Raw genomic sequence first — 25,641 nt, 5'->3', positions numbered from 1 at the left:
TGTCACTTTCCGATCATAACATAAAAAGCGCCTGGGCGCCTGGGTGGCTCAGTTGGTTAAGCAACTGCCTTCAGCTCAGGTCATGATCCTGGAGTCCTGGGATCTAGTCCTGGCACTGAGCTCCCTGCTCAGCGGGAGTCTGCTTCTCCCTCTACCCCCCACCCGGTCTCATGCTCTCTCTCTCAAATAAACACAATCTTAAAAAAAAAAAAGTTATTCATGTTCTTTAAAGGGGCATTTTAACAATACTTCGGGTGTAGTTTCAGATAATTGGGTTTCCCAAAATTAGTAAAATCCAACACATTTTAGGCAAAATAAGGATAATGATGGTGGTGACAGATTACACTAAATGATGACATTTGCTCTAATTCTGGAAAAGAGATCTAATGTAGTTATCAAATATCGGACCATTATAACTAAAACAGCATACTTTATTTTTTTTAAAGATTTTTATTTATTTATTTGAGAGAGAGAATGAGAGAGAGCACATGAGAGGGGATAGGGTCAGAGGGAGAAGCAGACTCCCTGCTGAGCAGGGAGCCCGATGCAGGACTCGATCCTGGGACTCCAGGATCGTGACCTGAGCCGAGGGCAGTCGCTTAACCAACTGAGCCAACCAGGTGCCCTAAAACAGCATACTTTAATGTAGAAACCAGGTAGCCTGACATTCATGTGTTAAGAGTTGGAGGTAGAGTGAACGCAGGACTTAATCAGACGAGACTCCCTGGTTTGGGCTGTCGTCAACATTTCCTTTGGTATAAATTAGTTTACTTTAATATCAAGGGAGTAATACAACCAGGCTAATTTGGTGTTACAGATGATGAAAATGAAGTCTTGAGACATTAATTTAAGTTCTCACAAGCTAGGTGTGGAGGCAGGTCTTGAACTCTCAGCCTTGAACATCTCACTGCTAGCTATTAAATTTACAAAGCTCATAATTTGAGACTAGATATTAATGTGTAACACCCAGAGGTATTCTGGTGTCTGGACTCTCCTTCTATAACCCATAGGTCATGTTACCGGAAGGATGGGCACTTCCTCATTTTGTACAAGTGGCCTCCTAACTTCTTCCACCTCATAGTCTCAACAGTAAATATTTGGAGAATTTACCCACATTTGGACATATATTTGTTTACATAATACATGCCTACATTACTAAAAGCCTTATATACTTAATATTAGTAAAGCTTAGTCTTTTTAATTCTTCTGGAGAATGCTATGTATGGTGAGCCACACAGTAAAACCACCGACCTTCACGAAGGGTTATGAAACTCCAATCCCAAGAAGAGAGGCCAGCGCCATCTAGTGGTCATGTATGAACATGCACACTCTCTGGCCTAACCATGTACTGCTTGGGTTTCCCCGTTAGGTCATACAACAGGTTCTGCCAAAACCCCAGTTCCTCATCCTGCACACAGTTATATTAGAGCCCAACTACCTCATCTTTTTTTGTCTCCTCTTTGTTAAACATATCTTTCAGACTCTGTATTCCCATTGTCCTCTGTATCCTCCGGCATTACATAGCAGGAAACAATACGATCCTGATTCCATTTAAAACCACTTCTGCACATGGAAAAACAGCAACAACAACACTGGAATGAAATCTAAAAACAGGAAACATTAAACTACCAGAAAGTGTGTATGTATTTGTGTGCTGCCTTATTATCAGCCTTTGTCATTGGACAAGAATCCTGTCTGTATCCCAAAGGCCTGGAGCAAGACCCAGCACACACAATAACAAACCAATATGATTTTGTGAAACCAATAATTGGTTATCTTGGGATGAAGCGATTCAGAATGGTTTTTATTTTCTCTAAGCACAATTATAATTTGCAAATGCTCAACAATGTGAATGATAACTAAAAAAAAGAAAGAAATGTTAACACCTAACTGGTTAGCTTGGCCTTAGAGCCATAAAGGTGCTCTTTCATGAAAACCGCAAAGATGACAAAGATCTCAAAGAGCCAGCTAATCAATTTCTTACTACCAACCTGCAAGACAACGGATATCATCTTCCCATCCGTCTACCATATGGAAAAGACCCGAGTGGGGGTTAGCAATGTGCTGGTGCTAACAGTTTCTGGAGTGGTCTATAAACGGCATCAGCCTTCTTCCCTTCTCTATATTTTGAGGATTAGGGTGCTAAGATTGGCCCCCTAATAACAGGGGTTTCAAGTGCAGAAGTGCTAGGTAGCATAGAAAGTCAAGCAAATACCCCTACTCAGGAAAGACGCCATGATCATAATAGTAGGGTAAAATTAAGGTAACTTATATTGAAAGACAGTTGTTAAAAGTATTACGAGACAAGTAAATAGATGCACAAACCTCACAGCCAGCCACTGCCGATCCACCAAAAGATGAGCTTTGTCAATTCTAACATTTTTGGCAAAGTGTAGTCGTTTTGGCAAATCAGGAGTCAAGTAGGGTTTGAAATGCTGATCAGGTTTCCGGCACTAAAAAAATAGGTAAATTCTTTCTTCGTATAAGTTATAAAAACATGCAAGCTAATTCAACAATTTCATCTTTTAAGACAATTAAGCACTTTTTTAAAAGAAAGGATTTAAGCTTGGCTAATAAAATAAGGATATTAAACCTATTATCAATGTGGTCACATTCCCCAATTATGTTGTTTTTGTTGTTGCAACAATATTTAAATTACAATTCAAAATGATTAAATTATGATTTGGTGTTTGACGTTCTAAGTTTTTATTCCTGTGTATGTATCTTAAGCCACCATAAACCTCCCCTCCTTTGTTGACAGACAGTAGGTATGTCTAGATTTCAAGTGGCAAATACAACTTTTGAATTTAAATTATATATGAAAAGTATATAATACACTAAATACCAGTAAAAATTTAAAAAATCAGTTTAATTGCACCAAAATCCTCTTACAATGGATTCAATTTGCCCTTGAAACAACCTTCATTGACTTAAATCCCAAATCAAGTCAAAAGCTTTTGAGACCTAGGACAGGCTCGTTATTTGTGAAAAATTCATGAATCTCTTACAAACTGGAGTGAAATGTTGTTTCTTTAATAATTACTGCAGTAACTTGATGGCATATTTTAAAACTGTGTAAAAATGCAATTCACAGTCATCTAAAAAAAAAAAGTAAGGAAGCGACCTTTTTGAGAAACAAGAGAAAAAGCCATAAGGTAAGAATATGGGAAAATTACATTTTTTTCTGCTTCCTCGTTCTTATTTAAGTCTCAATCATCTCATAAATATTTTAAGCCTCTGTCAGCACTATTTTGTGCTCAATTTATAGAAGAAAAAATGACACCATGAACTTGAACAAAAAACAATTTAAAAAGAAGTCTGGACAAGAGAGCAAGGAGAGTTCTAGAATGAAAAGGGGAAGAGAAATTAATTATTGCACAGATATTTCGGCCATTTTTTTTCTTGCCTATTTTGGTATCTTTACCAGGCTTCTTTTTATTTTTAATTCAACATTACTTCTTTTTTTTTTTTAATTTATTTGAGAGAGAGAGAGAGAGAGAGAGAGAGCATGAGCAGGGGCAGGGGAGAGGGAGAAGCAGGCTCCCTGCTGAGCAGAGAGCCCAATGCAGGACTCGATCCCAGGACCCAGAGACGATGACCTGAGCTAAACAAAGGCAGATGCTTAACTGATTGAGTCAACCAGGCTCCCCCATCATTACTTCCTTCTGAAGCCAGTATTTTTGTAACATCCAGGCAAGTACACTATGGCAGCTGTTGGGTATGCAGCTTCCTTCCTCAAAGAAACAAGGGACTAGAATGTGCCCTCGAGGACCACAGGTCATATGACAGTCACGCTCTCCTAGCTGGTGTGTAGCCAGAGTAAATCCTGAGGACACTGGAGGCATGCTGCCAACTTCCGAAGAAGGACAGGGTTATACTTTGCATTTGAGAATTTAGGCTGAAGACCCTAACGCCGGGAAAACTTGGGTCATTTTATCTAAGAACAAAGTTGATGCTGTTGTCGGTCATGCAGCCAGAACGTTGTTGAACTAAGGAGTCACTGTTCGTGTTTGGTTATGTTTGTCCGATATAAGCTCAATACGGGACCTCGGACCAGCATTACCAAGAATATTGCACTACCTCATGCAATATTTCCTGGGACTAGTGGGCAACTCTATGAAAGGATGATCCATTTCTTCGGGGTTCTGTGGCTCCAGGCCCAGCCTATATTTACGATGCCAGGTAATGGATTTCCAAAGCCTGTGGTATCCAATCCGCCTGCACCACCGGGATTGTTAGGGATTTGCCCCTCCTCACCGACAGGGCTTCAGTTGTACGGTTCATGGGGGAGGTGATGGGGAAAAGAGCAACAATATGTGGTTTGAGAGAGTCCACATGTTGAAAATTCTGAAGTTCCCCTCTGAGCAGCATGAATACACTGCCTGTATGCCTTTCCCCTGCACGGAGTAAGATTGCCTACCAAGTGTACTCAAATATCAGAGAAGGTATAAGAGAAAAAAGGAGTGATTAAGGCTCTAAAGAATTGCTCTAATGGTCATTTCTACATCGGACTTGCAGTGGTTACAGTAACACTCTTCTCCCTGTCTTTTCTCCCCTTTGGTCATTCACATTTCATCCTAACATTTTTTACTATAATTGCATGCTACCTATACTTAAATAAACTAGGAGTCCCCCAGACTAATCTCTTGGGTAGGGGTGGCGATGGCAAATGGAAACACCTAAGATAAAAGCAACTGATATGCATGTAAAATAATGTCAACAGAGGGTTTCAAAAATAAATGACAAGTGGCTTGGGCTCAGAAATATAGGATACAAATTTCTTCCAAACCAGATTTTAAAGACATTATATTACCTTATAGATATGTATTAGGACACTGTATACTTACACTGAGGTTCCTAATGATTTCTTCAGAATTAACTGTTTCAAAAGGGAAAAAAAATAAATCACATTACAAATGTGAACAACTCAGATGAATTTGATATATACACTTATTAATGACTGTGATCTGGTAAGATTAAATAAGAAATTATTTTAAGCAAAGAATTATTTTAGAATTTAAGAATATATTTTAACCTAATAATTAAGTAAAATATACTAAATCTTATTAATATTTTAATTTAATTAGTTGATGTTTTAATTAATATAACTAGGATTTATTAATGTAAGTAGAATATATTTCATTATATATTATTTATTATATATATCTACTTATATGGATATAAGTAGAATATATTTTAATCTAACAATTCAGTAGAATATATTGATATTTTTATTAATATTAATGTTTGTTTTAATTAATATTTTATTAATATTAATATGAATAAGTAGAATATGTTTTAACCTAACAACAATAAAATATTACCACAGACTTTATAGATTCACTATATTTAAACAAGGAAGGGAATTTCTCCTTTGCTCTGTGTGGTCTTCCCAAGTCACAGGACGGGGCTTGGCAATCTCTACATCCTCAGATTCAGGAAGTATGGTTATTCACTTTCGATTTTACCTTTTTTTTTTCACATGGGCGTCTTCATACTTACAACTATGGAAGTCATGAGGTATATTCCGAGCCCTGATACGAGGGGCAGGCCCTTCATACATGTAGAAGTTTATTTGAGGAAAATAATTAGTCATATATTCTATCTTGTCACAGTAAGTCTGATCCATTCCTGAATTAAAAAAAAAAAATCTACTGAATATATATATATAGATGGTAACAATCAGTTGTCTTTGATCATGTCAAATCGGGGATACTCTATGTTACAGATCTCAAACCACGTTTCACTGAGCACTCACACAATTTACCCTATGATTTCGCTCTAAAAATGGCAGACCTTGAAAATCCTGACAGTGGAGAAGGGTCATGTTTATAAGAAAACAATAAACAAGAATTATAAATAGGTCATCTGTTTAACATAAATCAACTAATTTCAAAGAAGAAAATCATCTGGAGAAAGCTAATTGTATCTTAAGTTATTATTTAAATTTGTTTAAGCAGCATGCACTTTAAAAAAAAATTCAGGGGCGCCTGGGTGGCTCAGTCGGTTAAGCGACTGCCTTCGGCTCAGGTCATGATCCCAGGGTCCTGGGATCGAGCCCCGCATCGGGCTCCCTGCTCCGCCCGCGGGAGGCCCGCTTCTCCCTCTCCCCCTCCCCCTGCTTGTGTTCCCTCTCTCACTGTCTCTCTCTCTGTCAAATAAATAAAATCTAAAAAAAAAAAAAATTCAGTAGTTAAACCTTTACTATTTAAAGATTCTTCCCACTACACCTAAATTTTTATTTTCATATTTATTCATACACTTATTTTATGTTTTATAATTTTCTTTTAACAAAATGCACATTAAAATGGTTCCCTTTAATTTTCAAACACTAGGACAATGTGTTAAGAAAACATTTTAGAAATTGTTAATGTTACTCTGTTTCTCCTTATCTTGATGTCCTAAAATACAAACAGAAGTTCTGTAGACATAGCCCTTTTCCTCCTCTCCTGCATGCCTGGTTCCTTCACAGCCTTTGGAGCTTAGCTTGACTAATCTAGAGAGGATCACCCCATCTGGAAGAGGCCCATATCTGCTTTATGCACCTCCAAACACACCACATCTAGCAAAGTACTTGACGTTGAATAGGCACTCAAAAAATATTTGATTGAACAACCCAGCCATATCCCTTACTTTTTACAGAAAAGTATTTTCAGAATGAATGTTAGAATAAACTAGAAATTTTAGTTTTAGTCCTCTATTCATCACAGCCTACCACAAAATTTGTTCCTTGCTCATTCAAGAGCTTCTAGGTCTGCAAGTACGGATTTTAAAAAATATCACTTATCCTTTTTGCATGCTCCTTGAAATGGTAAGATATAATCAACGATAAAATATGATTTAAAAAGAAAAATATACCATGGTCTGCCAAAAGGATAATATTGACACAGTTGTGTAAGTTCCGCTGTTTTAGGCCTTCCATCAACATTCCAAAAGCCTTATCTACCAACTGTAAGGCTTGAATTACCTAAGGGGGAAAAAGAAATTGGAGTTAAGACTGTCTTCATGAATTAAATTTTAATTAATGAAATCACTATCTAAGGAAGTAAAAACTGAATACATTTCCTTCTCTGAAACTTCTGGATTTTGAAGTTGGACATCAGAGCCCAGCATCCATGCTACCACATGTATCAAATACCAATTCCCTAACTTTCTATAAACAAATAAAAAAATTAAACCATGTTTTCAACAAAGGAAGATAAACTGCTGGCCAATAAATATCTGAAAAAAATGTTCAACCTCCAAAATGGTATTCAGCTGCAAAGGCATTCATGATAATGCCCAGTGTTGGGGAGGGGAGTCCACGGACACCTCCATAGAGGTCTGCGTGGTTACATACGGACCGGAGATCACGTGACAATGCCTAACCAGCGAGTTAAAAAGACGCATACCCTGTAATCTAACAGCTAACTTCTGGGCATTTGTCCTCATAAACACTTAGAGTACAAATGGAGATTTACACCTAAGCAGGGAGCCTGTTGTGGAGCTCCATCCCAGAGCCCTGAGACCATGACCTGAGCCTAAGGCAGACACTTAACTGACTGAGCCCCCCAGGCACCCCTCATGTTTAAACATGTTTAGTATTTCTTAGTAAACTTACATGCACAGAAAACGAAAAGGAAATATATCAATTGGTAGTATTAATAGTGGTTATCTCTGAATAGTGAATTAGAGTTCATTTCTATTTTATTGTTTACATTCTTTTGTGTTTTAAATTTTTCTACACTTCATCACCATAGTGCATTGAACGGACAAGGTTTAAGTGAGTAAATTTTAACTGACATAACTGGTCATTATTTTTTTCAGTGAATAGGAAAATATAATAGCAATGGATTGGGAAAAATGTGTAAAATCTCTTATAGTACTATTATAAAATGATAGCTTGCTTTCTTTTTTGAGAAAGACTATTACAAGCCAATTATTGTCAAGAGCTTTAGTACATAACCTCATAAAATTGTCATGGTAACATGCATGGATGGTGCTATTTCCCACCATCTGGAATTTCCAGGTGGGAAGACCAGGAAACTTGAGGTTTAAAGAAGTAAAGTAACATGTTCATGGTCCCACAGTTAATAAGGGACAGAGCAGGACTTGAATTCAAACTGGCTCAATCTACTGTTAAATCCATCAACTCTTGAGTTGCTTTCCTGACTCCCATTCTTTTCTTTCTTTCTTTCTTTCTTTCTTTTTTTTTAAGATTTTATTTATTTACTTGAGAGAGCGTGAGCAGGGGGGAGGGGCAGTGGGAGAGGGACAAGCAGACACCCCGCTGAGCAGGGAGCTCCATAGGAGGCTCGATTCCAGGACCCCAGGATCATGACCTGAGCCAAAGGCAGATGCCTAACCCACGGAGCCACCCAGGTGCCCCTCCTGACTCCTATTCTTTTTTTTTTTTTTAATTATTAACATGTAATGTATTATTTGTTTCAGGGGTACCGGTCTGTGATTCATCAGTCTTACACGATTCACAGCGCTCACCATAGCACATACCCTCCCCAATGTCCATCACCCAGCCACCCCATCCTTCCCATCCACCTCCACTCCAGCAACCCTCAGGTTGTTTTCTGAGTTAAGAGTCTCATTGTTTGTCTCCCTCTCTGGCTTGTCTTAGTTCATTTTTCCCTCCCTTCCCCTATGATCCTCTGTCTTCTTTCTCAAATTCCTCGTATCAGTGAGATCATATGATAATTGTCTTTCTCTGATTGACTTATTTCGTTTAGCATAATACCCTCTAGTTCCATCCATGTCGTCACAAATGCCAAGATTTCATTTTTTGATGGCTGCATAAATTCCATTATAGATATATACCACATCTTCTTTATCCATTCATCTGTTGATGGACATCTAGGCTCTTTCCATAGTTTGACTATTGTGGACATTGCTGCTATAAATATTGGGGTGCAGGTGCCCCTTTGAATCACTACATTTGTATCTTTGGGGTAAATATCCAGTCTGACTCCTATTCTTAAGGTGGCCATGCACTCTGGTTTGTGAGCATGAGTCACAGTTCCCACCTGTTATGGCATAATTATGTCCCCTTTCACGGTCATTCTACTCACTCCTCCCAACTGTACTAAGAGCCGCCTGTCCTCTGTCCTCTCACAGCCCCTTGGCATCTGGACTTTCCACAGATTCGAAATCATCTGTGCATGTGTCTGCCTCACTAGGAAAGCATGAGCTCCTGCAGGGAAGGGACCCTGCAACCTAACTCATCACATGCTTCCCAAGCATAGAGTCTTGCACAAAGTATCCACTCAATGGATGGCACATTTTACTGAGTGTAAAGTGACTAGATGCCAACCCCCTATTCTAGCCCAGACAAAGGAAAGAAACAAGAAATCCCTGTGACAGGCAGCAAGTGAGCAGTTTTTTGGATGGTAAGATAATAAATAGGAATAGAAATGTTTGCAGCTGTGGGGCAAACCAAGTTTGGGTAGAAAGCCTTGCTTCTTTCACCTGGAATCGTGATTATTCACTTTCAGAGTGGATACTGTGGAAACAGCAAAATCAATTCTGACACAATGCGTTAAATGGCTAGACCCTCAATAAACAACTGTTTTTTGGATCCAGAAGTTCCTTTTTGTAAAACGAAATTCAAGGTTGTAGAGGATGATGCTAGTAGGAAACTCTACGCAGCATTAACATAATTGGCTTTTCAATAGGTACAACATCCTTCCCGTGTATTCTGCTTCCACGTGCCTCCCCGAAAGTGGAGGCCCTCAGCGCTCTAGAATCATTACATCATGTACATGAGCATTATCACAATTTAAGTTGCTCTGTACTTAATTTCAGGTTTCTTTTCCAAATTGAATTTTTCTTTTCAACTTTTCATTCCGTCTAAGATGTAATAATTTGTTTTTCAATAATGAATTAACAGCTGAATCTTGTTCAAGTATTAGACCATTATTTAAAGTTACTCAGGACCAGTCAGGACATTCTATGCCTAATTCAACTTCAATATTAGAGAATTATTGGAACAAATTTGGTATCAAGAAGTTGCTGGTCTCACCAGACTTTAAATCTCTCTCCTACCACCTTCTACATCCCCATTTCATAAAGCCCTTTCCAGCTATACCAGGCCACAATCTGCTTTCCATTTAAACATTGTTTAAGCTATCACATTTTTAAGTTTCTTAAAATAAAAACTCGTTATACATTAACTCATTATTCCTTTTATTTACCCCTTCCACATGGTTTCTGGGTAACGGCCTCATTTTCTTCACCCCCAAGAATGCCTAGCAGAATATTAGGTCCACCAGAAACTGTTCAAAGTAGACTTTAAAGGGATAGCAGAGCAAGAGCAAGAGGGTATCGATGACTGAAACATCTAGAGGTTACTAAGCTCTCAACAGTGTGAGTGAGCAAACAAATTAAAATAGACTTTTTGCTTTCAAATTATATCATATTAACTCTGAATTAAAGTATGTGATTAAAAATACCAATAACAGTAATAAAGCCATAAAGGCGTCCAGTTTCTCCATCTGTTTTGCCTCCTAAAGTTTTAAATGGGGTGTGGTCTTCATCCTTCTATTTTCACTCTTCCCTCTCTCCCTAGGACCTCTTCACTTCCATGCACCATCTACATGCTGCCAAGCCGCCCAGTCTTCATCTCCTGAGCTTTAAATCCATGTTCAATTGCCTTACTCAGACATCACAAGCACCTTAAGCACACCATGATCTTCTCCTCCAAAATTAAGCCCCTTCAGTCACCTCACTGATGTAAATGGAAACACCTGTAGCAGCTCATGATAGAAACCTGACAATTGTCCTTGATCCCCCACCCCATCACCCAACTGCTACCAAGCCATGCCAAGTCTATCTCCCAAATCGATCTCAAATGCATCTCTTTCCTTCCATGATGGTTGCCACTACCCTAATCCAAGACACAATGATCTCTTTTCGGGAATGTTGTAAAAACTAACTCATCTCCCCTTACCTTTCCCCATTCCCTCTAACCCATTCCTCTCACACAGTAAAACTGATCCTTAAATACATGCACATCTGATCATGTCACTTCCCCGATTAAAGTGCCTCAGTGCTTCCATTACACATTACATGACCAACAAGGACCTGCATGATTTGGTGCCTGCCTCCTTCTCTAGGCTTCCTCTTAGCCCTCACCTCTGGGCCGCTGTGCTCCGGACATGGGTGGGAGATAGTCCCTACACAGCCATTCCAACAGTGCCTGGCATAGAGGAGCACACAAGAAGAGTTAAATGCTATTGTAATTCTTAACTATTATCATGCGGTCCATTCGCCTAACCATCGGTCCATTTGCCTGTCTGCTCATTTGTCCATTCTGTGCATTCCTCTATGTGCTCAGCTCTTCTCTCAACCAGGTCATTTGTGAACTTTTCCTTTTTTATTATTCAGAGAACTTTCTAACCAGCCCCAGTCCCCACTCCACCGTAGACTAGGTTAGGACCTCCTCAACCACGTCTCAGGGCACCTGATCTTTTCCTTTGCAGCACCTTTCAAAATTATACTTAAAATTTATTTGGGGGCCAAACTAGAGCATTGAATAGAATAAAAAGATATGGTGCCTAATATTAAGTCGGCAGTAGGGGTCGGGCAAATGCAGATTATAGTGTCCCCTTCTCAAGCAATTAATTATATCAAGTATGGATAAGAATTTAAAAATAGAGAGGTGCCTGGGTGGTTCAGTTGTTTGAACATTCAACTCTTGATTGTGGCTCAGGTCATGATCTCAGGGTCATGAAATCTAGCCCTGTGTCAGGCTCCGTGCTCAACTGGGAGTCTGCTTGAGATTCTCTCTGTCCCTCTCCCTCTGCTTACCCCCTGGTTTGCTCTCTCTCTCTCTCTCTCTCAAAAAAAAAAAAAATTAAAACAGAAAAGAAGTGTTGAACATACTTCAGATAGTTACTATGCCATTTACCCTTAAAATAGCCTGATTAGATGTTAAATTCTGGGATATAGTCAAAAGAGGTGTTGGAATGTGAAGGACGAAAGGGTTAAAAGTGGTAGGACTTGAGCAGGGCCTTGTATAATGAATCATTTTGGTTTAATGGGAAAAAAGTAAGAAGGATGTTGCTGATAAACCACAAGTCAGGGCGCTAGAATAAATATACTTGTATTCCAATGGAGGACAACTGTAAAATAAGTTTCCATGAGGCAGGAAAATGCCATACTCATGGAGGCCTTCACAGCTTTACATTATGTCCAGGACAATAGACGTTTTGGTGGACTTCAGAAGACAGATGACTTTATTCTTTTTTTAAGTAATATTTAAGTTATATATTTCTGTAGTAAAATATAACATAATGGTTTAGATAATGACAAAACTAATATTTAAAAGTCGACTTCAGTGATAATAGAGGCCCAGGAGGAGAGGAAGAACTCTGCCTGAGGCACTAGCATATTAAGTCCAATTATAAGGATCTTATGAATGGAACCCAGGGCATGAATAGAAGCTGGGTAGTCCACCACCGATTTGCAGGAGACTTAGCTTGGAATGAGCTACATTAACGTGCTGAACTGGCATGCAGTATCTAGCCTTGCTGCTTCACACTGCTGCATCTAAGTCCTCAGCAAATGTCTACCAAACGAATCAAGATGTAGTTAATAAAGCAGGTATCATTTTTTAGACTTTTAATTTTTTTTAAAGACTTTATTTATTTATTTGAGAGAGAGAATGAGAGATAGAGAGCACAAGAGGGAAGAGGGTCAGAGGGAGAAGCAGACTCCCCACCGAGCAGGGAGCCCGATGCGGGACTCGATCCCGGGACTCCAGGATCATGACCTGAGCCGAAGGCAGTTGCTTAACCAACTGAGTCACCCAGGCGCCCTAGACTTTAATTTTTTTATGGTTTAATAAGGTAGCTATTTTTTTAGACTGTTCACTGTTTTAATGTCTTAATGTTTATATCAAATGCGTTTTATTTAGTGGGAACTCAAGAATATTTTATGTTGTGGGTTAGGGCTAGATCATCTTACATTTTGTTCAAATAAACAAACTTACTTGAGCACTGACCGGCCCGCTATTATGTCCAGCAGAATCAGGCTCTTCCACATAGAGGGTATAAAAAGCAGGTCTAGGAGTAAAATGGAAACAGACAAAGACATTATCAACTTGAAATAAACGTGCAGGTTGGATTTGGGAAATGTATTGGTTTAGAACTTGGTGGCAGTTTCCTTCTTTTTCTCTGGCCTGCTCCTCTTCATCCAGGCCTAGTGGTTCGTCTTGGCCCCAGTGCGGAGGTTCTCCTAACAGGAAGTGAGACCTTCCTGGGTGTGAGCGTGGCTCTGACTCACTTAGGAGAATCTGCCTTGCTCTTGCTGCTGAGTCCTCTTTTGCTGTGCCCAGTCCTTTATACTTCCCAGTCTCTGACTTTGGGCCCACTTTTTGCTCTGCCATTCTCGTTCTTTCTTTAAATGTCTGGTTTCTGTTGACCTGTTGCTCTCTTGGGATGCTCTGACTCCACGTGGTTGCCAGGGCCTTACTCCAGCACCTCAGGCTCCATGAGTCCGTACTCATAACAAAGTTTCAGATCCACTCTCCATTCTGCCTCTAGTCTGTCCCTGGTTCTGTGATACTTGCCTCTACTCTGTGGGACTGGCTCTATCTCTATTGCCCCACAGTGCCCATCACATTCTCAAGAGAAAATAATTCTTGAAAATTTCTTTAAAAAAAATAAATAAATGCCAGTTTTCTTTCAGAAATGGTCAGTTTTATTTTATACCCACAAATATCCCAGGGTGCCAACACTTTTCTGATACTAGATAATACCTGTCAGCTTTGGGCAGGTCCAGCCATTTTAACAATGTAAAGATCCTTTCTTCATATGGGATACTTCTGAAAAGAAGGGAAAAAATAATTTTCAAAAATTAATCAAATCAAAAATAATTCCATTATATTCCTACTCAGGAAGACAGGTTGATATTTTTAAATCTACATTTTGTGTTCACATGTGATCAGAATACTGAAGGGGATTCAATACTACGTAAAGGGATTTCTGTTTTCAATACTTATATACAGATACATTTTTCTCAATATAAATTAAATATATATTTTCTCTTTCCTTCTTATCATTCCCTCCTTCAATTTTTCCCTCAACTGAAGTAAAAGACCATTAATTATTATCCATTCATTTGATTTTTTTATTTACTTCATTCATTCATACATCTATGTTATATTGAGCATCTATTGCCACACACTATTAGTTCATTTTAAACAAAATTTATCAGTGGGCAAACCAAAGATGCTTTCTTTTCTAGAGATGACATTCCATGAAGACAAATAATAAACAATAGATCTGATACATAAATAAATTATATAGTGTATCACCAGGTGACAAATGCTATGGAGAAAAGAAGAGCACAGTAAGGGCACTGCAAAACTAGGGTGGGGAATTTGAAATCTTAGCTTGATCAGGCGATGACGATATCAGGAAAGTAATTTTTGAGCAACAGCCTGGAGGGGGTGAGGGAGCGGGCTGTGCAGATACATGGGGTGAGTAATCTCAGGTAGAGGGAACAACCTGCACAAAGGCCCTAAGTAGAGCAAGCCAGGTGTGTTAAGGCCCACCGAGAAGGTCAGAACCTGGTTCCGTAGTGGGAGAGGAGGTCTGAGACACAGTGGGGTGATTAGGGCATACCAATATGGCCCTACTGCGAATGGGACAGGGAGCCGTCGAAGTTTTTGGTGCAAAGAAGTGTCGCAAGTGGACTTGTTTTTTTAAGTTACCATTCTGGTTGGTAGATTAAGAATAGATGATAGGAGACAAGAATAGAAGCAGGAGATGTGTCAAGAGGCAAGTGCAGTAATATAGGCAAAAGATGATGGCAGCTCCAACCACAAGAGTAATGCTGGAAATAACAGAAAGTTCTCAGACTGCATATATTTTGAATTAGAGCCACAAGCATTTACCGACCGACCAGAGGAGGGTTGTAAGACAGAGGAATCCACGATGACTTCAAGATTTTTTACCCAAACCACTGGAAAAATAGAATTACTATCAAGATTAAGACCAAAAACATCCCAATCATGCCTGCGTAGGGGGGATCATCTCTGCAAGCCCTTCACTACCTGTTGTATTTCATATATTTGGAAGGATAGGAGCCATTGATAGCCACGTCTGATCCAGGCCAAAAGAAGCTACCAGCTTTTAAACCTTGATACATTGCTGTCAGCCAGATCTGTAAGAGAAAATTTAAGATAAGTGGAAGTCAAGAGAATAATTAGTTTGGGTAGAACTGGTAGGAATGGTGACATTTTTTAGAAACTAAACAATATCAACAGTTAACAATATTAACAGTTGCAAAATTTAATTACCCAGGATCTACCTCGAAAATCAAAAACATAGTAAGGTAGTAAGAAAGATCATTTTTTTTTCAAATTGGTAAAATTGTATAGTACCTCTTTCCCTGTTAAAGAATCATAAAACAGAATGAGAGGAAAAAAAATCAACAGAAAATCCTTCTGAGAAGTTTCTACATTGATATGTTTAGAATACTACATCCTAGTTTTAACAGAAGGCAAGTTAGGTGAGCAATCATAAGTACTTAGAAGAGTTAAATTATAAGTGGTGAAACACCTTCCCACCACCTTCCACCCTGAGACATTAGAAAGATAATGTAAAAGGAGAGAGAGGAGAGTGATCCACTATCACACCGGAAAATGGAGATAATTTTGGTGTCACATGCAGAATGTTACATACTGGTTGCCCTTGCCACCAAGCGGGATTATTTTTCTCCTTTGATGAAAGTGAAAAATTCTTGTTGAGGTTTACATCATACATACTATTGTCAATGATGCCATGGGATTCTGGATATAATCCCTAAAATGATAATTTCAAAAAAGATTTAGAATAAAATAGATCAATAAAACATATTTAAATTGAAACAGCATAAGATCTGTAACTCCTATCTTGGAAAGATGTCATATGCCTTTCAAAATAAAACCCCTGGGTCTGAACCCAAATACCAAACGTATACATATGTGTGTATGTATATACATAGGTATAGGTGTAAGTGTAGGTACAGGGGTAGGTGTAAGTATAGGTATTTATATACATGTGCAGGTATTCCGGCTCCATCATGGTCTAGAGCAGCAAATGAATGAAATTAGGCAGATGGCTTGTGCTGATGGTGTTAATGGAACTCTTATGTGATTAATTACTGTTAACTAAAGTTTCCGATACTGTAAATAATGGTCAGCCACCAGTTATGTTGGCAAAAATAGCAAGAAATGTACTACTTGGAAGCTTTTAAATATCAAATATCTTGGGTAAAGGAGTTAAAGTGTGTTATCAGCACTTTAGAAGGGAGTCGGCCTAGTCCCTAACCATCTTCCCTTCCACCCAACAGTCAGTCCAATCATTCCTTCAATCTGATCACACATATTTATTTATTCTATACATTTCACTGAATGCCTATGATATCCCATGCATTTGTAACTACTTTTAGGTAGATTTTAGAGTCATTACTTCAGAGCATTTCTATATGGACACACATACATGTATATGGTAAATGAATAGCTCTTATGTATAATTGATATATACGTATGTTATATGTGTGTTATATACACAGTGTATGTACATTTATGGTTACATGCATATATAGTCAATTCTTTTTTTATTGAAGTATAGTTGACATACAATGTCATAGCAGTTTCAGATTTACAACATAGTGATTTGACAATTCTATGTTCACCATGGTAAGTGTAGTTGCCATCTGTCATCACACAACATTATGACCTTATTGTTGACTACACTGCTTATGTTGTACTCTTCATCTTTGTGACTCATTTATTTTATAACTGAAGTTTGTATCTCAATCCCCTTCACTTATTTCATTGATCCCCCCAACTCCCTCCCCTCTGGCAACCACCAGTTGGTTCTCTATATTTATGATTTTGTTTCTGTTATTTTGGTTTTTGCTTGTTAGTTTGTTCATTTGTTTTAGTTTTTAGATTCCACATATAAGTGAAATCATACGGTATTTGTCTTTCTCTGTCTGACTTATGTCACTTAGCATAATACCCTCTAGGTCCATCCGTGCTGTCACAAGTGGCAAGATATCATTCTTTTTTATAGATGAGTGATAGTCTGTATATACCATATACAATGGAATATTACCCGTAAAAAAAGAAATCTTGCCATTTGCAACAGACAATTAAATGCGTCTATAACTTGGCTGTTATTGTAAATAATACTGCAATAAACATAGGGGTTTCACTTATAAAAGCACAATTTAGTGCTTTCATTTTCTTTCTTTCTTTCCGGATCATATGGTATTTCTATTTTTAATTGAGGAAACTCCATATTTTTTTTCCACAGTGGTTACACCTATTCACATTCCTACCAACAGTGCATGAAGTTTCCTTTTCCTCCACAGCCTCGCTGACACTTGTTACTTCTTGTCTTTTTGATACTAGACATTCGGACAGGTGTAAAGCGATATCTCATTGTGGTTTTTATTTGCATTTCCCTGTTGTCTGTGATAATTACGTTCTATAAAGTTGCTGCAAACACTGAATTAGTGAATGCTGAACCACTACAGCTAGGGAAAATACAGGGATAGGCTCTTGCAAGCCTCTAGTCACAACATGTTTGTCTGATGATCAATAAATACTTGCTTTTGTCTGTTTCCATTTAAAGATACCTTATGTAACATATGTCATTGGTTCGCTAGCTATAACTCAGGCCTGAATGAAGCTTATCTAACACATATATATCTGCTCTATGAGGCACATCACAGCCATCCTGCTTTTAGGAACACTAGACAGCGCTCTGGCACTATACTTGCGGGCTATTGTAAACAGCGATTTAAAAATCATCAACAAAAAGCATAAACGTGAAAAATATGACCCTAAATAGGCAGTAGACTGTGGAAACAACATTTGTTTACTATATGAGAGCTACAACATGAAAGGCAGAGTGTCACCTTGGTAGACCTCAGGTGGGAATACGTGAGCTGTGCAATTTGAATATTTGGGAGAATCTGCAAGTATATATATGTATACACACACGTGCGTATAAATGTGTATAGATATATGTATGTACATACACAAGTGGGTATGCACACATTACATATTATTACTTAAGAGTTAAAATTTAAATGTTATAGTTACTGTTCCATAGTAATAAAAGAATAAATACAAAGTAGCAAAGACACAATATCCTTTGGTAATAAAGCCTGAGGTAAAGAACTCCTTAAAGATGTGTTCTAAATATATAAATGTTAAATAATTTTATTTTCTTTTGAGTTCATTTTGATCGTTTCACTTATGTCTTATCACACATGAGAATTCACTTGCTTTACTTGCTTTATCTAAAGGAATCTAGCCAGCATGAGTTTATTTAAAACAGAAGGCTTTGTCAAGTTAAATACAATGAAAAGATTAGGAAAAAAAGAAATTTCCTACATCAAAGTGGCTGTCCTTACACATAACCTACCATTCCCAGCAGACCTTCAGATAAGTGGAGGCAAATCCAAAGATCAAAGGAGAATGGTACTTCTCACATCCAAGAAGCTATCCTGACCTGTCACACAGGTGAATTTAGCCTATTGCTGGGACATTCATTCATACAACACCCCAGAGCACTGGATTGGCCTCGCAACGAGATGCTACTTCCTAGCCTGAATTAAGCCATGAACTGTCACACGTGCTTGTGAAATGTGTGGCATGGGGCTTAGCCACTTCCTGCCTCAGCGTGTCTGTGGTGACCAGTTGCCTGTCTATGGCCTGTCAGTCTTGCCCCTGGGCCAAGCACTTACCGTGACAATAGTGTAATGATTTGGGAAGGTTTTGGTTGGATAGACAGCTCTCATGTATTTTGAATGAATTCCACATGTTTCTGCAACAAAGCATAGTGTGAAATTAAGAAGCCCCAATGCCCACAAAACCGCCCCTAGTTCCAGTGGTGGTGGCAGGAGCTCCCCCCACCCCTGGACCCAGGCAGCCCACAGTCCCAGAGAGAGGACCTAGGCTGTTTGTCAGGGGGCAAAGGGGACCTTGGCCCCCATCAACAGTGGGGACCCCCCCACCACCATACTGGAGTGACTCCAACTCGAAGGACCCCCACAGCTACCATGTGGGTTGAAGGAAGGGATCCATCATATTGTTCAGAGGCACCACCTCACTCCCCTAGATCAGGCTGAGAAGAAACCAGCCAGCTCTTACCTCTTCCTGGTTGTTTTTCTTTCCCACCCCAGGTTGTTTTTTGTCTCCTCTCTAGTCCCTACCTCTGAAGCCATTTAATGAATCGTTATGTGCCACCTGAGCCTCCAGTAAAAACAAAAACAGACTTTCCCCATGGGGGGAAAAATTATTTTTTTTCCTCATAAATTTTTTTTTATTAAGTAAAACCTTAAACATAAAATTGTCCAGAGAAATAAAAACCTAACTGAAGAGTAGATTAAAGATGGAAAGAGGTTGAAATCTTTCTGATGCCTACAATTCCTCCTTCCCAAGGAATGTCGGTTGTTAGTAGAGAAGTGAACCAAATCAAGGGAAATCTACATTTTTCTGTAAAGGCCAGATAATAAATCATGCTCTGATTCTTCTTGGCTCTGTGTCTTTAGGTACATAACTTCTCTTTATTAATAACTTTATAACATCATACGAGGGCCAAGTGTCCTAAATAGAAGTGTAACATCCTGATTAAGATGACAATAAAACCAATAATTATAATAATAACTTAAAATCATTCAGGGTGTACAACGTTTATGTTCTCACAGTATTCCCATCAGGTAGGAAGTGACCATTTTAGAACTCAAGAGAATGGGCACCAGTAGGTGAGGTAAGCTTGCCCACAGTCTCACAGCTAATAAGCAGTGGAACCAGGTTCCAGGCAGTTTACTTCCAGAACCAGACACAGATTCGACACTTTTTGCCCTCTGGAGCTTTGGTACCTGCTGGCTCTGTTCTGCCACTCAGGCTCCTTCAGGATTCTGTCCCTGCTGGTCACGTTCTTCTTGCTAAGATTCAGAACCCAAGTCTGACAAACACCACTTTCGAGGTAGTGTATGTGGACAGATTTCCACAGGATGGAAGTTACATTCAAATACAAAACAAATCACAATAAACAAAAAGATGAACGTGCTACAAAAAAAGGAGGAGCCAACAAGTATGAAAATAGGTACCCTGAGTGGTAAATTCCTCAGGATCTTCGGAGGACCCGGGAGAAGGCAAACAACTAATATGGAAGGTCAGGAAGGAAGGTACCCATCTACAGCCTGGCTAACTAGTGTCCTCACCCTCCGTGTGCCTATAGTTGGGGAAGACTTACTCAGTTTATTAATATTAGGCATGAGGGCACCCCATGTCTGCAAATATTCAGCCCTAAATCCATCCATGGAAAACAAAATAACTGGTGGCAGTTTAAATCTGAAAATGGAAAACAAAATATTAGTCTACTATTTTGACTGTAAAAAAAATAATAAAGATACCTTTCTGTGCTACTTACAATTCTCTAAATTAGAAAACGCTTAGAAAGTAGAGTATGTCCTGGGTCATTTTTTTCTTTCTCTTCTTAAAAATTGTTATCTCCTGGGGCATCTGAGTGGCTCAGTCAGTTAAGCGGCTGCCTTCAGCTCAGGTCGTGATCCCTAGAGTCTCAGGATAGAGCCCTGCATTGGGCTCCCTGCTCAGGAGAGAGTCTGCTTCTCTCTCTGACCCTCCCCCTTCTTGTGCTCTCGCGCGTGCTCTCTCTCTCAAATAAATAAATAAAATCTTTAAAAAATTTTTAAAAAGAAAATAAAAATTGTTATCTCTCCTAAGAATCAGTACTTCCAGTAAGGAACCCCTAATTAGCATGTTAGTAATGTTAGTAGGTCAGTAATCCCTTACCTTCAGTCTTTAGTAGCTATTGGACTCTAAGCAGTTACTCAGCCTCTCATAACTCAGCCCCAACCCACTCACCTAATACTTTGGAATCACCATAACAGAACATTAGTATCATTGCCTTACCTCAAATATATTTAGCATTTTACAGTGGTGAGTATACATGGCGCTAATTAATTGCAGTTTTTCAATAGAAGTCAGCTGCATGCGAGCAGAGCATTAACAAAACATCCCCAGAAATGGAGCTGTTAACCACAGACCTTTCTTGGACCTGACTTTGCTAAAAAGCCAAGAGCAACGATTCCTGAATACAAGGCTCAAACTCAAAAATCATAAAAGTTACAATTCCTCTACCGCATTTTGGATATAATTATGATACAAAATTTAGGAACTCTATAGCTTATGAGGTTTTATTATTCTAAAGTTCTACCCTTTTGATTCTTTATTCTAATATCTCACTATATTAATATTAACATCAAAAGCATTACAATCTTTTTTTTTAATATCAGTATTTAAGCTAAAGTAATGGAAGGTAACTCTTAGGGTATAGCCAGAGGCTTCTTTTCTTCGTTTAATTTTTTTTCACTTTTAAAATTTTATTTGTATATATTTTATATACACAAGCCTACACACACACATTTCACAGATGTATAGTCTGATAAATGTTTCCTAACTTCCTAACAACTCCACTGTGAACTCGATCACCCAGATCAAGAAACAGAATACCAGCACCCTAGAATCCTCCCCTCAGGCTTCTTTCCCCTCAATAGCCTCTGCAAACCACACCCCACCAAGGGTGAGCAGTACCTTGACCTAAAACAATAGATTGATTATGCCTGTATCTGTATTTATATTTACATGCAAATGGAATCATACAGTATGTATTCCGTTGTACCTGGCCTCTTTTATGGAACATTATGTTTGAGATTAATCCATATTGTTACATGTAGTTGTAGATCATCCATTCTCATGACTGTCCTGTATTCCAGTTAATGAATTAACCACAACTTAGTTATTCTACTGTTGCTGGGCATTTAGGTAATTTCCACTTTGGAGCTATTATGAACAACAGGCATAAACACCAACATTTGTTTTAAATTCCAAATACACTGCATGCAACTGAGTATGTGAAGCTCCGTGCTCAAGCAGCTTCACATCTAAATTTTTAAGCAGGGGGGATGGGGTGGCTGGGTGATGGACATAGGGGAGGGTATGTGTTGTGGTGAGCAGTGGGTGTTACGTACCTGTACCCCTGAAACAAATAATACATTATGTTAATCAAAAAAATTTTTTTAATTAGAAAAATAAATAAATTTTTAAGCAAAAACACACTTTTCCAAGAAACTTGATTGGAGTAGTCCTTAAAAATACCCACTAACTAGTATTATGGAGAAAAAAATGCTAATACAAACTATTTTTTTAAATTTATTTATTTCAGAGAGAGAGAGTGAGAGAGTGCACATGAATAGGTGGAGGGGCAGAGGGAGAAGGAGAGAGAGAATCTCAAGCAGATTCCCTGCTAAGCATGGAGCCCAATGTGGTGCTCAGCCCCACTACCCAAGAGATCATGACCTGAGCTGAAATCAAGAGTCTGACGCTTAAGCGACTGAGCCACCTGGGCACCCCCAATACAAAATATTAGTAAGAAAAATAATTTCCATGTTTTTCAAGGTGCTTGAGGAAAGCTAGAAAAATATCAGCCTGGCCATGTAATTACACATTTGTAAAAGAAACTGTGAGGAGAGTCTGGAGGACAGGTCTATATGGTTTCCCAGAATATACAGTTATTGTAGAGTAATTCATTTAACAAATATTTGAGTCAGACATTATTGCTAAATATTGAAAATAAAGACATGAAGGAATTACAGCCCTAATCTAGGGGATGAAATTGAGAAGTAAATGGGGGTGGTTAAGGGTTAGAATTGATTACAGGATGCTATTCAACTACATAGGGGATGTCAGATTTGATCTTTGTAAGGTAAAAACAGACATGTGAACTTGGCCCTAAAGAACAAATAGAAATAATATGAAAAGAGAATGGGATCAACATGTTAATCAGAAAAAAATATGCTGTGCAAAAGCCCCTGTGAGAGATATGGTACATACATGCAATAATATTTATGAGTCTCAAAATCGTTGGATTAAGAACAACACAAGGGAACATATGGGATGATTCCATTTATATGAAATTCTAGAACAGGAATCTATGGTGATAGAAATCAGCACATGAGGTGTCTTTCTGGGGTGATGGAAATAGTCTGTGTCTTGGAAATACTCTATCTCTGGGTTGCATGGGTTTCTGAATTTCCAAATCTCATTATACTGTACACATAAATGTGAGCATTTCAATATATGCAGATTATACCTCAAAAAAATAAAATGGAAAATTGGGATTATTTTTACATACAATATATAGAAAACTCATCAAGAGGTTCAAGTGCTACATTGCAATTTGCATTGGAATTATTTATACTTCATAAATTCATTAGCATAAGGCCATTAAAACTTTTATATTCATAAATATGCCATCAAAATAACCTTGCAGCTTAAAAACAAGGTCAAACATCTATGGGATCAAGATGTTGACTTAATTCTCACACGAAATCTCTTTTTTTCAAAAAGTTTTTTGTTTTTGTTTTTTTTGATGTTCTGACTTTTTTTTTTTTTAGATTTTATTTATTTATTTGACACAGAGAGAGAGACAGTGAGAGAGGGAACACAAGCAGGGGGAGTGGGAGAGGGAGAAGCAGGCTTCCCGCGGAGCAGGGAGCCCGATGCGGGGCTCGATCCCAGCACCCTGGGATCATGACTCGAGCCGAAGGCAGATGCTTAACGACTGAGTCACCCAGGCGCCCCTTGTTTTTTTTGATGTAGTGATCCATGATTCATTGTATATAACACCCAGTGCTCCATGCAATACGCGCCCTCCTTAACACCCCTCACCGGGCTAACCCCATCACATGAAATCTTCTGAACTTGGCATTATTATCATTATTATTACAACTACTACTATAATTTTATAGATGAAGCTCACAGAATTGACTAGAGTTAAAGTCCCGTAGGCAAAACCAGGACTCAAACTCAAGTATCCTTTTTATTCTAAATTTTTTGCTCACCCAAAAGCCACTGAACAGGGCAGCTGGATCTTAGGACTGGGGTAAACCAAAGCAGCATGGTACAAAAACAGACATTATCTACACACATTCTTTAAATAAAATAATGCTATCTAAAAATGACTCCACCAATTCTTCCTACAGCCAGATATTCCATTTTTCTCCTACCTCACCAACTTCATTCCACTGCTTGGGCCAAAAGAATGAAGTCAGTGAAGGGCAAAAGCGGTAACTGGAGGGGAAATCCACCCTGACTGGAAGGTGATGTGGGCATGCTTCCAGGGCTGGGAAAGGTCCAGTAGCAGCCATTATAAGTGTGTGGAGGAGAGGCATGGGAGGGGTGGGGTGAGGGGTTTTACCTCATGCGTTCCTCACCCATGTACACATGATAAAGTCCTCATCCACTCTTCCTTGTGAGGCCTTCTGTGGGCAAACTTCTTTCCCTTTCCTCAGTTAAGTATAAATTCAAAGTTCCAGGATATTCATAGGAAAGAGTTCGGGCTGGAGTAATTCAGATCTAAATCCTAGTCCTGACCAGAGGAACTTGAGAATGCTAGTATTTAATACTTCAACCATTTTTTTAAGTCACTGTTACAAGACATGCATGTAGAAAATTAATTAAAAATGCTTTGTAAACAATGATGTGAACAAAAGTCTGAGTTTGAAGCCACCAAGAATCCTAATCGTTGGTTAAGTGTATGGTTTTAAAATATAAAGTGGAGGAAATGCCACTCGGCTTCTCAGCTACATTCCAGGTTAAAGGAGGATAAAAACTCCCTGTATTCTCACCCTTCTGGACACTGAGACTGCTGGGCTGTGCCACAGTCTTCTTTCACCCAGGAGGTTTCTCCTGAAAAACAAGATCAAAATCTTTAGACAGCTGCACCACAGAAAAGAAAAGAAAAACAAATGTTCGATGAACATGATCTTTCCAAAACACTTTGTTCATGTTATTCCAATAACTAAATTCTTCTAGGACATGTTAAGTGCTATTCCGCATATTGAAAAGATCAGCGTTGCCCAGAGATTTGGACAGACTGAATACCAAGAAGCGCATCTTTACCAAGAAAAACAAAGGGGATTCTTTTAGCTGGAAAGGGACAATTAGGAAAAAAAAATGAGTTTAATAAATATAGATATACCATCTAAAGAAAAGATAAATCATTTTTTATCAGGGGTCAGAAACCGTAAATGAGAATAATTGTTTTCAATTGGGAAAAATTAAACATAGTAAGTTTTAAGATATTAACTAAAAAAATTTTACTTCATGAATGTTTCTGTTTATAGAACATTCCAAGTAACTAATGAAGTAGAAATGATAGAGTATAAATACCATCACTTGTATCCCTTGATAGATACAGGCAATGATCATCGATGGCTAACATTCCAGAAAAAGCAACAAGCAGACAAGATGTGCTTCTTGATGGAAGTAATACCACCATCTACAGAGTATACTTGCAAAATAAATAAATACTTTGCACCTGAATCTGAACAGTCCTCTAATTCTAACTACCAATTTTCAGGAAATACAGGAGATGACAAACTGCTTAAGTCACAGAGGATGCAATCTGCAAAACAAACTGGAAAAGTCTGCAGGACAAAGGCCCCATTTCTTCAACATGTAAATTCCAAGGGGGAAAAAAAGAAAGAGAAGCTATTTTTAAAGGACTTGAAGTATTGGAGCCACTTGCAATGTATGGAATCTTTTGGATCCTATTTCAA

General features: G+C 38.5%; 1 protein-coding gene across 1 annotated transcript in view; it reads right to left on the bottom strand.

Moving 5' to 3' along the window:
• The window catches only part of ENPP3 (ectonucleotide pyrophosphatase/phosphodiesterase 3), a 65,413-nt gene that overhangs the window by 26,992 nt on the left and 12,780 nt on the right, over positions 1-25,641 (bottom strand). The window contains exons 5-15 of the mRNA XM_025860953.2: positions 24,709-24,769; positions 20,253-20,350; positions 18,739-18,818; positions 15,678-15,797; positions 15,047-15,156; positions 13,748-13,813; positions 12,980-13,052; positions 6,859-6,967; positions 5,503-5,631; positions 4,848-4,879; positions 2,326-2,453 (exon numbers count right to left, since the gene is read on the bottom strand). Coding sequence (XP_025716738.1) covers positions 2,326-2,453; positions 4,848-4,879; positions 5,503-5,631; positions 6,859-6,967; positions 12,980-13,052; positions 13,748-13,813; positions 15,047-15,156; positions 15,678-15,797; positions 18,739-18,818; positions 20,253-20,350; positions 24,709-24,769 — 1,006 coding nt within the window. The remainder of the gene's footprint in view (positions 1-2,325; positions 2,454-4,847; positions 4,880-5,502; positions 5,632-6,858; positions 6,968-12,979; positions 13,053-13,747; positions 13,814-15,046; positions 15,157-15,677; positions 15,798-18,738; positions 18,819-20,252; positions 20,351-24,708; positions 24,770-25,641) is intronic.

This window comes from Callorhinus ursinus, unplaced genomic scaffold (genome assembly GCF_003265705.2).
Source record: "Callorhinus ursinus isolate GAN/ISIS: 27379988/994484 unplaced genomic scaffold, GSC_fseal_2.0 scaffold6, whole genome shotgun sequence".
Lineage (NCBI taxonomy): Eukaryota > Metazoa > Chordata > Mammalia > Carnivora > Otariidae > Callorhinus > Callorhinus ursinus.
The sequence above is the reverse complement of the archived record's forward strand: the minus strand, read 5'-3'. Positions and strand labels throughout refer to the sequence as shown.